This window comes from Carya illinoinensis, chromosome 14 (assembly GCF_018687715.1).
Source record: "Carya illinoinensis cultivar Pawnee chromosome 14, C.illinoinensisPawnee_v1, whole genome shotgun sequence".
Taxonomy (NCBI): Eukaryota; Viridiplantae; Streptophyta; class Magnoliopsida; order Fagales; family Juglandaceae; genus Carya; species Carya illinoinensis.
The window spans coordinates 28,246,748-28,263,753 of record NC_056765.1 but is presented as its reverse complement, the minus strand read 5'-3'; the positions used below and the strand labels follow the sequence as shown (position 1 = coordinate 28,263,753).

Here is a 17,006-nt window from a genome sequence, read left to right as displayed (position 1 = left end):
CGGGGTATAATCAGATTGCTATAGCTCCTGAAGATCAGGAGAAGACTACATTCACATGCCCCTATGGGACGTTTGCTTTTAGGAGGATGCCCTTTGGATTGTGCAACGCCCCTGCGACATTTCAACGTTGCATGATGGCTATCTTTTCTGACATGGTGGAAGATATAATGGAAGTATTTATGGATGACTTTTCAGTTTTTGGTACATCTTTTGATCATTGTTTGCATAACTTAGCTCTTGTTTTGCAGAGATGTGAAGATAAGAATCTGGTCCTGAACTGGGAGAAGTGCCATTTCATGGTTCAAGAAGGGATCGTGCTGGGCCATAGAGTGTCATCCAAAGGAATTGAGGTGGATCGAGCCAAAATTGCAACTATAGAGAAACTACCACCTCCAAAGAATGTGAAGGGAATCAGAAGTTTTCTGGGACATGCGGGATTTTATAGAAGATTTATTAAGGATTTCTCTAAACTCACTAAACCTTTATGTAATCTTCTTGAGAAAAATTCTGCATTTGACTTTGATGTTGTTTGTTTGCAGGCCTTTAATGCACTCAAGGAGAAGCTAATTTCAACACCAATTGTGATTGTGCCTGATTGGAGTCAACCTTTTGAAATTATGTGCGATGCAAGTGACTTTGCAATTGAAGCAGTGTTGGGGCAAAGGCGAGACAAGCTGTTTAGAGCCATCTATTATGCAAGCCGGACATTGAATGAAGCTCAGTTAAATTATACGACAACTAAGAAGGAGATGCTTGCCGTGGTGTTTGCTTGTGACAAATTTCGGTCCTACCTCATTGGGACAAAGGTGATAGTGTTCACTGATCATGCAGCACTTCGCTATTTGTTTGGCAAGAAGGATGCTAAGCCTAGGCTAATTCGTTGGATCCTCCTTCTTCAAGAATTTGATTTGGAGATTCGCGACAAGAAGGGAAGTGAAAATTTAGTGGCTGACCATCTCTCTCGGTTAGAGCAAGAGGAAGAAAGACTAGATTCAGTGGTCCAAGAGGCATTCCCTGATGAGCAGTTGTTTGCATGTGAGATCAAGCTTCCGTGGTATGCTGATATTGTTAATTATCTAGCTTGTAAGGTTTTACCACCTGATCTTACTTACCATCAACGTAAGAAATTTTTGCATGATGTGAATCACTATCTTTGGGATGAGCCTTTGTTGTTCAAAAGATGCCCTGATCAAATCATTAGAAGATGTGTGCCGGAAGAAGAGATGCAAGACATCCTTCATCATTGCCATTCCTCATCATATGGAGGACACTTTGGAGCCACCCGTACAGCAGCTAAGGTACTTCGGTGAAAACTTGTGACCGGTGCCAACGTATGGGAAATATTTCAAGGCGTCATGAGTTACCATTGAAAGGTATCTTAGAAGTTGAGTTGTTTGATGTTTGGGGAATAGATTTTATGGGGCCCTTTCCTCCTTCTTTTGGTTTTGCATATATCTTGCTAGCAGTTGACTATGTGTCAAAATGGGTGGAAGCAATTGCTACAACAACAAATGATGCAAAGGTAGTGCTCAAATTTCTGCACAAGAACATATTCACAAGATTTGGCACTCCACGAGCTATTATTAGTGATGAAGGGACTCACTTTTGCAACAAGTTATTTGAGAATCTTCTGTCTAAATATGGTGTGAAGCACAAGATAGCACTTGCTTACCATCCTCAAACTAATGGTCAAGCTGAAATTTCAAATAGAGAGATCAAGAACATCCTTGAGAAGACGGTCAAAATCAATAGAAAGGATTGGGCGAAGAAGCTTGATGATGCTTTGTGGGCATACCGTACAGCCTTTAAAACACCTATCGGGATGTCTCCATACCGATTAGTGTTTGGAAAGGCATGTCATCTTCCTGTAGAGTTGGAGCATAGAGCTTATTGGGCTGTGAAAAAGTTTAACTTTGATTTGAAGGCAGCAGGTGAAAAGCGACTTCTTCAATTGAATGAGATGGAAGAGTTTCGGAATGATGCATATGAAAATGCCAAGATCTATAAAGAAAGGACGAAGAAGTGGCATGATAAACAGATTCTTAGGCGAGAGTTTGCTCCAGGACAACAAGTTTTACTCTTCAATTCACGACTCAAACTCTTTCCGGGAAAGTTGAAATCAAGATGGACGGGACCTTATACAATTCATGAAGTTTCCTCTTTTGGAGCAGTAGATTTGAAGGACAAGACTGGGAACATTTTCAGAGTTAATGGTCAGAGATTGAAGCACTACTATGGAGAGCAAATGGAGAGGAACTATGCATTTATTCCTCTTGGAGATCCTAATTGATGATCATTGAAAAGTCTGGCTGTAGACTTTAAAACAAGCGCTTATGGGAGGCAACCCATAGATCTATCTTTCACTCTTTCATTTATTTTATTATCTTTGTTTATTTAAGTATTAATAAATTGGTTTTTGATGCAGGTTTATTTAGCATGGATAAAGAGCTGGAAAATTTTTAAACCTCGGAGGGTTCACCATGAAACCAGGGAAGTTCCTTTATTTCTTCAATCCTTTTTACTTTTGCATCACAATGAGGACATTGTTTAGTTTAAGTTTGGGGGTGTAAACTCCTATAATTATTTGATCCTCTTGTTTTCTAAGTTTTGGGTTGTTGATGGGTTGTTTGATTCTTTTACCAAGCATGCATTGGAGTAAGATTGAATTCTCTATGACTCTGAAATTTGTGATTGAAGATGGTTTTGAGAAAAATTTTCAAAAATTTCTTTTATGTCAAGTGAAGTTTTGTGGGTACTTTGGTTTAAATCTTTGACCTTGAACACAATTGAGCACATAGTCGTTTTTCTCTTATTCCATTTTGCTTATGAAGAGAAGAAGTTGAATTAATTGAAAGAGGGAGGTTCGATTTTGCTTTGCTCTAGAATCCGTTGATGGGTCCTTGAGGCGAAATCCTAGTCGAGACCAAATATTAGAGAAATGATCTAGGCATTTCTTTGGCATAACCAAAAAGCTTTCCCAGCCGTCCTAAATGTCATGCCATCATTACATGGTGTGTTTCCATAGTCAACCCCCTTGAGCCTTCATGAGCCTTTATTGATTCTTTAAACTACATAAACCATGCCCGCTCTAAGCCTGAAAAACAATGAATCTACCGTTGATAGTTTGAGAAAATACTTTGGTGGAGAGTTACATTTAAAAGAGAAAATTGGTTTCATGATGAAACGTATTATGTTTGCTCTGTTCGATCAAAGAAAAAGAAGAAGAAGAAGAAAGGAAGTGATATAAAAAAAAAAAAAAAAAAAAAAATGAAAAGAAAAGAAAAGAAAAAGAAGTCGCCAAGCGGAAAGTGAATTACCTCAAATTTTGTTAAGGGAAGTGTTGGTATTACATCAGTGATTACAGCAATAATAATGCCACAAGTATGAGCATATTGCCAAGAAAGAGCTATGATTTGAATCATGTGAGTTTCTCTTTTAATGTTCTTTTCACTAAGTATTTTCCCAGTTTGATTTAATTTCTCATATCCAGTTCTTTCTTAACCCTCACCCTGTGGCCTATCATTACAACCTTAATAAAGACCTTGTGATCTTTGATTTTGGTGTTGACTACATTAGTGGAGAGGATTTCTGAAAATTGGACTTATGGAGTTAAGTTTTAAGAGAATTCTTCTGATTTTGGTTGTTCTACTTTTATCTGAGTTTGCAGGTAGTTTGAGGTTAAATTGACTATATCACACACACACTCAAGGTCTTAGCTTTAGGTTGAAGTAAACGCCTAACTCTTGCTTGACAAATTGCAAAATTTTTGATTGATTTTCTTGCTATCTTTGATGTTAAAAGAGTAAGATACTAGAGATGAAATCTAAATTCATAAAAGCTTGGTGAATGATGATACTTCTCTTTGGGGTCGAGTTGATATTGCCTAAACTATCATTTGTTTTTCTTTTTGTTTGAGGACAAACAAAGTTGTAAGTTTGGGGGTATTTGATGGCTTGCAAAAATTTCATATTGCAGATTTTACAAGTTCGCTCGAGCGGAGGCTCTTGGCCGCTCGAGCGAATTCAGGCAGATTCAAACGCTCGACTGCCGCTCGACAGGGAGCTCGAGCAGGTTGCTGAAAAACGAAGATCGCTCGAGCGGAGACATTGGCCGCTCGAGCGAAATCAGGTAGAGTCGAACGCTCGATGTGCGCTCGATAGGACGCTCGAGCGAAATCAGGCAGAGTCGAACGCTCGACGCGCGCTCGACACCCCGCTCGAGCGAACATCGTATTTTGACAGATTTTAGGTTTTCCGCCGTGGGACCATATAAAAGGCCATTCTTCACTCTAGAGCCGCGGTTTTTGACTGGAGAACACTCTTTGGGAGAGAAAAACATAGCTAGAGGGATTCAAATCATTTGTTTTGGAGACGGAATTCCAATTTATTGCACGTACGTTGGATTCTTACACGAGCACGGACGGGAGAAAGGCGTTGAATCATTCTCTTGAGCTTTTGACGACCAGTTGAGGCTGCAAGGAGGATTTTTCAGTGTTTATTTTCTTCTTCCCATCTTCTCAGAATAATTATGGTGAATTCGTTTATGTTGAATTCCAATTCTAGTATGAGCTAAATTTTCTTCTTTCTAGGAAAACGATGTAACCTAATTCCGAACTATGCTTGTTTGTCCATGCTAATTTAATGCAATTCTCTCTTTGTTTATCTGATTTATTCTGAGTTTAATGCTTCTAATTAACTGGCCATTGATTAGATGATTATTAATCTTGTGATTTGCTATCGAAAGAGGGAATCATAGGGTAGATCTTGGATATTTCAGCATAGGTAAGTATAGAGATCGAAAGACTTGTATGAACCTGTGTAGTAATTAAATCATTGGTCTTATTGCGTTCTTGATTATTTAATTTGCATACTCTTGTGTGAATTGATAAACTAGAATCAATTCCAATTGACTATCGAAAGAGGCTTTTGGATGAATTAGAGATTTGCTAATAGACAAAAGAGGTTTAAGTTAAATTAGCTGGATGAGAAAAGCATAGTGAAGAATTATGGTGAAATCGATTTCCTAGAAGTTTTCTTCCCTATTGAATTTGATCTTCAAACATCAGTTTTACTTTCTTTGCTTATTTCTCTTGAGTTGATCTAGTTTTATTTGCTACTACAAAAACCTTAGCGATTCCTCTAGATAAAATTGAGATTAGCATAATTTTGGTATTTGGCAAGAGTAAGGTACCAATCCCTGAGGACGATACTCTTCTTATTACTTTACTATAAAACTACGATACTGTGCACTTGCAGTTTTGCACCGGTCAGGTACTACTACTACTTCTCATTGATGCACTACCTTCACCACTCCGAGTTTTGTTAGACCCAGTTACATATCCACCACCAAACTCTACATATTGTTCATTCAAATATTCCATATCCCTCTTGAGGAGTGCACCAAATTCCTCACCCCTCTCCTCGCCCAATATTTTCTTGAACCAAGATGCTTGAGTAACTATTTTGAACCGGGGATCAAGAATGACAGCAATAAATAGCAACCAATTTATTTTTTCAAGATCACTCCAATATTTATTATACTTTGTTTTTATTCTGAAAGCCATTGAACTCAAACGTCGATTACTATTGTCACAAAAATTAGTCAAGTGTTTATGAATGGCAATAAGTTATTGGACATAAATATTTGATGTGACATATAGTGCACCAGAAATACACAAGGTGGCACTATAAAATATTTGAAGAAACTTTGAAAAGTTTTTTCTGGTTTCCCAATCATTAGGCCTAGGAGCTCCTAAACCCTTTTTCCCATGCCCATCCTCAGACAAATAAACTCGTCAGTAAGGATCCTCATCAAGCAAAAATTGAAAAGCTTTTTGATACTTCTCAGCCACACCCAACATAAAAAAAGTTAAATTCCATCTAGTAGGCACGTCAAGGCTTAAAAAACTAGAACATTGAACTTTTAAACTATCAACACAAGACTTGAAAGTGGCAAGTCTTTGAGGAGAAGACTTCATATACTTAATCAAATTCCAGACCCTTATAATTGACTCATCAACCTCTTTCAAACCTTCACTCATAACAAGGTTTAAGATGTGTGTCGTACACCTTATGTGAATAAACTCGTGAGCTGCAACGCAATCGGTACTTCCTATTTCCCTTGTTCTCAACCAATCAATAGTAGAGTCGTTAGAAGTAGCATTGTCCACCATAATTGTGAGAATTTTTTGAATGCCCAATCAAGCATACACTCCTCCAACTCCCTCCCAATCGTTGCCCCCTTGTGGTCACTAATTCAAATAAATGAAATGATCTGCTTATACAACTTCCAACTACTATCAATGAAGTGAGCAGTCACACACATGTAATTAATATTTTGGATAGAAGTCCAAGTGTCGATGGTCAGGCACACTCTTTCTTTGGTGGTCAAAACCATTTTCTTCAAGCTATCCTTCTCTCTAAAAAATAGCCTCATACAATCACGCATTACGGTAAATCGAGAAGGAATAGGAAACCTAGGATCAAGGGATTTAACAAATTCCTGAAACCCTTCTCCCTCAACACATCTAAATGGTAGCTCGTCCACTATCACCATCCTAGCAAGAGCAGTTCGGATTTTTTTCTCATTGTCTTTAGTCATCTCTAAGGTCTTCTCCCCTTCCCCTCCTTCACTTCTTGCTTTCGAGATCAAGAATGTTTGACTCTTGTCCAAATTACTCTTACGGTTTTTGGGCCAAAGTTGGATGTGTGTTTTCATAGTCGAAGTGCCTTGACTTTTGGGATGGCATTTCCATTGCCTATGGCAATGATTACAAGTAGCTACAGGCTTCTCAGGATCACAATCGGGCACTCTTGTGAAATGGGACCATACCTAAGACCTATTTTTAAGATTTCTACTACCAGGTGGAGGGCGAGGGGTATAACGGAAGGCACTAGGAGTGCCTATCGAAGAGTCTATTGGTCCGCTAGACTCATCAACTATTGGACTGGGAGCATTAATCGGCTATTCTGGGTTAGGATGTCAGGACAAGATCCAGCTGTGGATGTTGGAGTGCTTGTGCCTTCTATTTTCATGATTTAAGAACTAGAACTGTAGAACACAACAAACAAGTTGGATCTTGCCAACCCCAAAATGTTTAACAGCCAAAGATCAGCATAACAACATAGAAAAATTTACCAATCAGCTTTGCCTTTTGGCCAAAAAAATAAAACTTCTGAATTATTTATTGGTTAGCCTTTGATAGATACAAGAAATTATAAATGAGGCCCATAATCATTAACAATGGTAGAAATTAATCTTTATTTTTGGGCCATTTCAAAAAGTAGAAATTGTTCTTTATTTTTGGGTTTCATACATCTCCTTTCTGTCCATATTTTGTCCATAACTAATGAACTCTATTATCTTTGAGTGATGGGGAGAATAGAGTATTTTTATTTTGAAAACTTTTCAAATTCATTGCCAAGTACCAAACGAAAAAGGATTATAAAATAAAAAATAAAAAATAAACTTAATCTCGTGAAAAATGACATTGGAAATTTGGATGAAGCTATTTTTTTTTTCCCGTTAAAGCTTTTAGCTTCTTGACATTGTACTAATGAAGTAAAAATGCACTAAAAGAAAAATTAAATTTAAGCTTTGTCTTCCACAGTGTCATCGGCAAGGCCAGTTCTACTTTAAGACTTTAAGTGTGTGTGGGCACTGGGTATGTAAACTATAACAGTGAACTAGTGAAGGAAGGTGGAGATCCATTATTTTAATTTGAGCTCTAAACTACAAGAAAAAATAACTTATTGAAGTGATATAAATTTATTATTTATATATTAGTGTTTATTATTATAAAAAGACTGTTTCTTTTTCTTTTGTTGTTTATTTATTTATTTTTTGTCCTGAAAAAGCAGTAGATTTGTGCCATCAAACATGGGAATCCTATTTTATTCTTTTTCTCCAATTTAACGGACTGATTAGTCTTGGTATTTTCAGCCTCCAACTCCTAAAATCAAGAAATCGGACCAAATGGATGGTGGTGGTCAAGCTGCTCAAAAGTCAAGTTGTTGTGGCTCATAAAGGGAGAGCGTGGGGATGTTCTGATGGTGGCACTCATTTGGGTGTTTAACCAATTTCGGTGACACTATGTAGGGTGCATGTGTCTTCCCTGGTGTTATTCTTATAAAGTACAAGCAAGATATGATGCCATTCTAATAGTCTTTTCTTCCCCCTTTTATTCTGTAACCCATGTTTTTTTTTTTTTTTGAAAAAATACCTCTGTATTTCATTTCTAATTGTCAAGTAATACAACTTTTATCACTCTCCAGACTTCTTACAACAAAATCTGGTACATCTTCTATCCAAACTGTCCTTTCTAACAAATCTAAAGCTGACTTTGCTAAGGTATGGGCAACTGTGTTTTTTTCCCTATATGCAAATTGAATTTTCCAGTGTGGTCTATTTTGAAAGAAAAACTTTACATCATGAATTAAAGAACTAAAACCTGAATTTTCCTCTTCAATGTTCTGAACAGCTTCTATGACAACTTATGCATCTCCTTCGAAAATAGCCTTATGTATGTTCAGTTCACTGCACAGCTCTACTGCCATCCTCAAAACAAAACATTCTGCAACCACTGGGCTAACAACATTGGCCTTTTGATCACAAACAGCAACTAAGGCTTCACCCTGCTCATCTCTAATTATAATCCCTGCCCCCATCCTTCTCTCTTTCAAGTTTAGTGAAGCATCCCAGTTCACCTTCACCCACCCATCCTCTGGTTTCTCCCATCTCATGCCTCTTCTCTCACTGCTGCTCTGCCCTTTAGCCACTAGTTTTGTAGGAGACTGAGTTGTCTTGTAGTCAAGTAAGCTTTCTATAGCTGTCTTCACCAATGTCTTGGGACATCCTAGCTTTTTTTCGAAAACAAATTCATTCCTGTGAAGCCAAACTCTTCTAAGCAACACAACCATTTCTTCTTTCTTCTTCATGCTCAGCTTATCCATTAACTTTTCCCAAAACACCATGAATTCCTCCTCTGTTTGTCCCCATTTCTGCACATATCCTTCTTCCACAGCCCATATGTCATTGGTTGCTGGACAAACCCATAATGCATGCATAATGGTTTCCGTTTCTGCATTACAGATTGGACAACTTGTATCATCAACTACTTTCCTTTTAAATAAGTTCTCCTTTGTAGGTAGTAGATTGTTTCCAGCTTTCCACAAGAACAATTTAGTTACACTTGGAACTTCAAGATTCCAAATATTTCCCCATCTCTCTCATCCATAGCAGCCCCCCACGAGCAATCTCCTCTTATATTTTTGAGCCTTTCTAGTTGCAGAAAATAGGCACTGCTTACTGAGAAGGTACCCTTCTTGGATGGGCCCCAAAACAGCTTATCTTGGGCCTGGTTTCTACTCAGAGGAATACTTAGGATCTTAATCACCTCATCTTTTGAGAAAATAGCTCGGATCCTTTCTTCAATCCACTCCCCCTTCTGCTTGTCAATGAGCTGTTCCACTTTGGCATCTTCTTGCAGAATAGAGATAGGTGATTGTACTGAAAAAGAAAAAGGAGTAGACAGCCATTTTAAACCCCATATTTTAATCTTGCTTCCATCTCCTACTCTCCATCTTAACCCATCCTTTACTAGCTCCCTTGCAGACAAAATACTTCGCCATATCAAAGAGGGCAAAGAACTCAATTTTTCTTCTAAGAAGTCTGAATGCCTATAATACTTCTCTTTAAAAATAGTGGCAGCCAAGGACTTAGAACCTTTGAGCAATCTCCAACCCTGTTTTGCTAAGAGAGCCATGTTAAAGCTTTTCAAATCCCTAAAGCCTAAGCCCCCCTACCCTTTATGTGTACCCATTTTCTCCCATTTTTTCCATATAATGCCCTTTCCTTCCTACTATTTACCCCACCAAAATCTCGAATAAAGCCCATTTATCTCTTGACATAGCCTCTTGGGAAGCTTAAAAACAGACATTGTGTAGGTTGGTATGGCTTGTAGCACAACCTTGATCATAATCTCTTTACCAGCTTGTGATAAGAAAGTGTTTTTCCAGCTTCTGATTTTCTGCCAGATTCTCTCCTTCGGACTTCTAAAAGAATTGAACTTGGATCTTCCAACAAAGGCAGGAAGACCTAAGTACCTCTCGTAATTGCCACAGGCTATTGAGTTACTAGCCTCCATAATCAAACCCTTATCACCTTCCCTTGTATTACTGCTGAAAAAGACTGAGGTCTTCTCCTTGTTCAGAAACTGCCCTGAAGCCTTCTAATAGGTACTAAGCACCTCTTGAATCCTATTCCATTCTTCTAATTTGGCCTTGCCAAAGAGGATACAATCATATGCAAAAAGCAGATGATTAATGCTAGTTCCTCCCTTTGCCACTTGCACTCCTCTTGTAAACTTTTGAGCTTCATAGAAATTCAACAAAGAACTCAAACCTTCAACACACATTATGAATAGGTAAGGCGACAAGGGGTCACCCTGTCTCAAACCCCTTTTAGGCCAGAACTTCTTCCCTGGGATCCCATTAACCAGGACAGAATATGAAATAGACCTCACACATTTCATGATTAGCTTCACCCATTTCTCATTGAACCCCAGTTTTTTCATCACTACTTCCAAAAAATCTCACTCCACACGATCGTAGGCCTTGGACATATCTAGTTTTATAGCCATGCTTCCCACCTTTCCCCTTTTCCTAGTTTTCACGGAATGGAGCAATTCAAAAGCCACCATTATATTGTTAGAAATCAGTTTGCCAGGCAAAAAGGCACTTTGTGTTGGGGATATGATGTTGGCCAGGATCTTTTTGAGTCTGTTTGAGATGGCTTTGGACACTATTTTGTACAAAATGTTGCATAGACTTATAGGTCTGTACTCATTAACTTTCTTTGGTTCTTTACCCTTGGGGATTAAGGCTATGAAAGTGTAATTCAGTGCAGGTTCCAAAGGACAGCCGTTTAAAACTGAGAGTGCAGCTTTACAAACCTCATCTGCTACCACCCCCCAATGGTTTTGGAAGAAACATGGTCCAAACCCATCTGGTCTCGGGGCTTTAAGGGGAGCCATTTGTTTCAAAGCTTCCTCCACCTCTACCCTAGAAAAGGCCCTGCTCAGAGACTCATTCATCTCTACACTGACTTTTCTCTCCATACCAACCAAACACTGCTCGAAATCCTCATTTTTAGGGTTTGTAGACTGAAAGAGATTCTCAAAGTAAGCTGTAAAAGACTCTTCAACCTCCTTCTGACCCTCAGCCCTTTTACCATTCATATCTTCAACTTCTCTAATAAAATTCTTCCTTCTTCTTTGATTAGTATAAGCATGGAAATATTTTGAATTCCTATCTCCATGCTTATACCAATTACATTTGGCTCTTTGTTTCCATTTAATATTATCCATTTCAAGTAAAAGGTTCAGTTCTTCTTTCAAACTCCTTATTTCTTCAATGTTACCACTATTTTCTTCTGCTTGTAACTTTTGTAACTTCTCAGTCTTTTCTTTTATTTCTTTTTCACCTCCCACTCTCCTTTTCTGACTCCATCTTTGTAAAGCAGCCCCACTCCTCTGAAGTAACACAGAAATTGAGCTAGTTTGTTTGTCCTTCCAAGCCCTCTTCAAGACCTCTTCACATTCCTCCTCCAATGCCTAACTCACCTCATATTTAAAACCCTTTTGCCTATGCCAGTATCTATCTTTCTTTTTTTAGGCATGTACTAGTATAGGTTTGTGATCTGAAGTGCTTGTCACCATAACTTCCACCCATGTTTCTTTGTATAACTTCATCCACTCATGAGAGGCCACAGCTCTATCTAGCCTTTCTTTAGTAAAAGTGTCATCCCCATGTGAATTATTCCAAGTATATTTGTCCCCTTTCCATCCAAGATCAAAGAGGTTGCCTTTATTCATGACCTCCCTAAACAACTCCATTTGGCCTTCTGGTCTTGCTTTGCCACCCCATTTCTCATCATTTGTAAGGATTTCATTGAAATCTCCCACTATGCACCATCCAATATCAGCTGCAGGTTTAAGAGAACTCAACAAAGACCAAGATTCCTTTCTTTTGTTGGTATCTAGCTGTCCATAGAAGCAGGTAAGCAACCATCTTTTCTTCCCTGCATGTTCTACCCACACATTGATATGGCGTTGTGAGTAATTAGCAATTTCAGCCTTCACACTTGAGTTCCATAACAGAATTAAACCTCCCCTTTTGCCAACTGCTTCAATAACAAAACAACCTTCACATTAGAGCCTTCTCCTCAAACTGTCAAAATTCTTCTTTAAAGACTTAGTTTCCATCACAAAAACTAATCTGGGTTTATTCTTCTCTACCATCCTGTAGAGATCTTGAACTGTCCGAGGGTTCCCCAACCCTCAACAGTTTCAACAAAGGATTTTCATAATGTTTGGCAGGACTGAAACTCAGCCACCGCCACTAAATCAGTACATCTAACCTCCAATTCCTCCATATCCCCCTTCCCTTTTTTCTTCATATTTCCTAGCTCACCTTCCTCATGAACAACACAACCCCTTTTCCTTGTTTTTCAATTAAGGAAGTTGGAAGCCACTTGTGTTCCCTTTGCTCTGGCTCTCCTCTTCCATTCTCCTTTCTTTTTCGGATAAATCTCCTCCCCACATCCTCTTCAAACTTTAATAGTCACCTCCACCATGTTTTCAGAAACCTCTTCTAAGGCCTTTCCCATCCCATTTTCTGAACTCTCCTCTATTGCCTCCTTGTCTTTCTTATCTTCTACCCTAGTCTTCATTTCTCCATTCTCTCTACCCCCATTTTCTCCCTCTGTTTCTTTTTCTCCCTCTTTCCCATCCCTTCCTTGCCCTTCCTTACACGTTTGTCCCTCATCCCTATCATTCCCTATGCCATTTTTCCTTTCTTTTGCTCCAACAGTACTCTCATTTTTTTCCATTATTTCACTCTCACACCTCCAATTACTCCCCTCCTCCTTCCACCAATTAGCACCATAAAGGTTCTTAGCTCTAGGGATTTGCTTTGCCCTTAACCAAGAACCGTATTGCTCTTCCTTCTCCACATTGTTCCCTTGACCTCCACAACATCCATCCACTCCATGGGCTATGCAGCCACAAGAGAAGCAGATTTTTGGGAGCTTCTCATAACTGAAGGGGGCCCAGAAACTGTTCCCTTTCAGTGTGAGAGTTCTCCCCTTAGCGATTGGTTTGGTCAGATTCAAATGTACTTGAACTCGTAGATAATTACCCCAGCCACTCCCATCTTCTTGAACATCCACTCTCTCTACCTGGCCCACCGTACCCCCAATCTGTTCACCTCTAGCTTTTGTCATACAAGAGATAGGCAAGTTATGGATTCTCATCCAAAAACTTTCGGTATCAAATGACACCTTGTGCAATGGTTTATACCCTTCAAAAACCTTCAACACTAGAACCTGGTTGTCAAACAACCAAGGTCTCCCTTCCCAAACTCTCTCTTTATTAGCAACCATTTCAAACACAATAGCAAAAGTATTCGGGCTTACCTCTATGAACTTTGCAGCTTTGCTAATTCTCCAGATTTTTGCCATAGTCGATCCCAGCACCTCCTTACTTATTGTCCTCAATGTACAGACTCTTCCCAGCACTGTTCTCTGCTCTTTGTAGACCAACTCAGTTGAGGAATCCTCATCGAGCTCAATGCTAGCACTCTCATCTTCCATAAGTCTGAGCCCCTTCCATTTCTCCTCTAAGGAATCCATCAGCATTCTTTTGGTTCTACTCTGCTTTCCAGAGAGATCAACCACCTCGTACCGCCGTAACCTTCTTAGGTTCACCACCACTAAGCTGCCGTTCCACTCAGAAAAAAACCACTCCTGCTCTGGGCCACCACCAAAATTCTATTATAACCACTTCCTCGCTCCACTTCACTCCTTTTCCTAGAGAGAAAAGGGAGAAGACTTCTCTTCTATAACCCATGTTGGGGCTTCGGATAATTGACTTATTTTTACTTGTCTTGCGTATAGGTAGATGCTGAGCATCAAGCTTTTTTCTTACTAGAGAAAAAAATGCTTTGATGTTCCTATTTACACGTTTCGAATTGAGACTACTAGAAAATGTGTATATTTGACATACAAGCATGGAAACCTGCCTTGGTAAAAATATTTGGCAAAAGTGTTCAATTCAGGTTTTTTTTTTTTTTTTTTTTTTAATAGGTGGTAAAAATAAACTGAAAAGATAGGAAGATAGCAATATTGAATATGTTTATTTATATTTTATTTATTGAGTAAATTCCTAAGTGGTAAGAGTCTCCATCTTGTACAATGGATATGAACTTGTACAATAAGAGCAGTAATCAAAGTGTTTTGATGTCCCTCAAATGAGATGGTGCCAAAAGGTCAATACCATTTTTGGGGACAAAAGCAAGAAAACTGCCAAAAAGAAACCAAAGAGCGTTGGCCATATCCAATTTCTCAATTCCAGATTCAAGTGCCAAATATTCTAAATTCATAAAAAAATTCTCAGGGTTAAATTCAAGCCACAAAAATACATTAAATTCACAAAAATACTCTAAATTCACGAAAAAATCCTTGGATTATATTCAATCCACAAAAATACATTAAATCTACAAAACTCTATTAAATCCACACAAAAAAAAATCTCTGGATTACATTCAAGCCACAAAAATGCATTAAATCCACAAAAATACTCAAAATTCACAAAAAAAAAAATCCCTGTATTACATTCAATCCACAAAAAATACATGAAAGCCCACAAAAATCATTGTAGCGATTGTGATCCATCCATCCCAAAAGCTGGGATCTAGTAATTTCAAAAGCTACATTTTTTTACACACCTTGGTGATAAATACTCGTAAAAATAAAGCAATAAATTGGAATTCAGCTTTAGGATAATTGCATCATAAAAATGGTGACCAGTTTTCTACTGGAAGTCGAAGTTGTCATATATATTGTTAGCTATGCTGTTAAGTATCCCATCAATAACCAACCATCTGGAGCCACATCCAAGCTGGTTACTTCATGACTTTAATGTAATGAAATTCTTGGATGAGACTTTCAATAGAGTATCTCAGATCTGGTTTGACTGCATTCTTCAACACAACTGCAAAGGATATTAGGTTCAACACTAATAAGTGCATGCATGAAAAGCAAAGAGATTTGACATTGTGTGCATGAAAAATTAACCCCGTTTGGTTACACAGATGAGATAAAATGTTTTAAATAATAATTAATAAAATATTGTTATAATATAATTTTTTAATATTAATTTTGTATTGGGATTTGAAAAAGTTGTAATGATGAGTTGAAATGAGATGAGATGAGATTTTTGGTTTTGGTTAACCAAACAAGAAGAGAATTCATAAAAGCACTACAAGAAATCGGGTCTATTCTGGCGATTTCATAATCGCCGAAAGTAATATCGTTGGCAAAAGTACAATTTGGCGGTTAAAAATCCCCGCAAAATTAATAATCAGATGAAACCATTTACTAGCCAGGCCATTATAAAAACTATTGCAACGATTATGAAATCGCTGCCAAAATACAAAAGCTTTTCCCAATGCCCTAAACTACATCACTTTACATGTATCTTTGGGCGCGAAGACTAAGTTTCCCCCCGTCCCCCCCCCCCCCCCCCCCCCCCCCCAAAACCCACCCCCCGATTCCCTTCCTGCTCCTTTCGTTCTCCACTTCTCTCTGTTCCTCCCTTCTCCAAAAGAGCACTGACACCATTACTCCACCGATTTCAGTCGAACAACATCTCCATTTTCGCCACACCACCCCCACCACATTTTCCTCCCACGGAAGTTGAACCAGACTCCATCCACGGCCTCTTCCTCTCTCGTCTTCGTATCTCTCTCTCTCTCTCTCTCACACTCTCTCTCTCTCTTACTCGTTCTACCATCTGACTTCGAACACTAGGGCCTTCATAGCAGACCCTCTCTCTCTCCACTGCAGATTGATTGTGGGTTTGGTGCTGCGTGTGTTGTGGGAGTTCTTGGAGTTCTGAGTTACTGATTGCTGGTAAGGCCCTTCTCCTTCTCTGCTTCTCACGAACACACCCACATTCACTTCAAGTTATAAATCAAATGCGCTTCTTTTCGTTTCCAATATTGTGCATTTATTGGAAATCCAAATTGAATAAATAAAAGAAACTGGGAAATTGAAAGTAAAATGGATGGTCACTTTTCATTCTGAAACCATCAATTGCAGCTCAATTGTGTGTATGACGCTCGACCTGCCAAATTAGATATAATGGCTTTAGTGCTTTTAAATTTATGCCACTGGCCTGATGTTTGTATTTAATTATCTGATTTTATCACTATGTTCCATTAATTAATCTAGTTTCTTAGTTTTGGCCTGTGCAGCTAGTTTCTAGGGTTTTTATATGAAATCTATGCTTCTTTGAGGGTTGTATTCATCTTATTTTCTCACTTTGTTCCATTAATAGATTGAGCTTCCTCATTTTTCAATGATTGTTGGGTTTTGATTGTTGCTTTACCTTAGGTACGTTGGTATGTATCAGTTGCGTAGATTCGGTCCCTGACATTTCTGAGTTCTCATATGTTCCTTTGTGTGGTTTATATTTTATTGTTGCATGGATGATTTGTGTTTTATTGGTTTGTTTCTGTCGCTGCTGGTGGTGCTAGTGGTAATGTTGTTGGTTTTGTTGTGATCATTTTTCCTAGCCTTCAAAAGTTGACATTTGTATTGTGTTATTTATTCTTTTATTTTTTTTCACATAAATAGGTATGATTTTGCTGTGAAGTATAAAAGAGATAGTATAAAAGATTCCGCTACATGATTTTACTTTTTTTATTCCATACAGATCTATTTCTATGTTAGGATTGGGCAAAGAATCTTTAGTTTATATAAAGGGGGCTTTGAAGCGATAATTAAGCATCCTTTATAAGTATTAGAAAAATATATATATATATATTATGCTAAACATGTTGGTGTTAGAAATTAGTTAGTTACATTAAAAGTTCTATTAATTGCTAGCTAGACATTTTGACTATCATTACCTTATAAGTTTTTAACAAAGATGAATGATTACCCTT

The 17,006-nt window shown here is 38.2% G+C and overlaps 1 protein-coding gene across 1 annotated transcript; it reads right to left on the bottom strand.

Moving 5' to 3' along the window:
* Window positions 1-8,492: 8,492 nt before the first annotated feature.
* Window positions 8,493-9,065, bottom strand: LOC122293773. The gene has a single exon (XM_043102250.1). The coding sequence runs from the start codon at window positions 9,063-9,065 to the stop codon at window positions 8,493-8,495; it is 573 nt and encodes a 190-aa protein (XP_042958184.1).
* Between the last annotated feature and the right edge of the window lie 7,941 nt (window positions 9,066-17,006).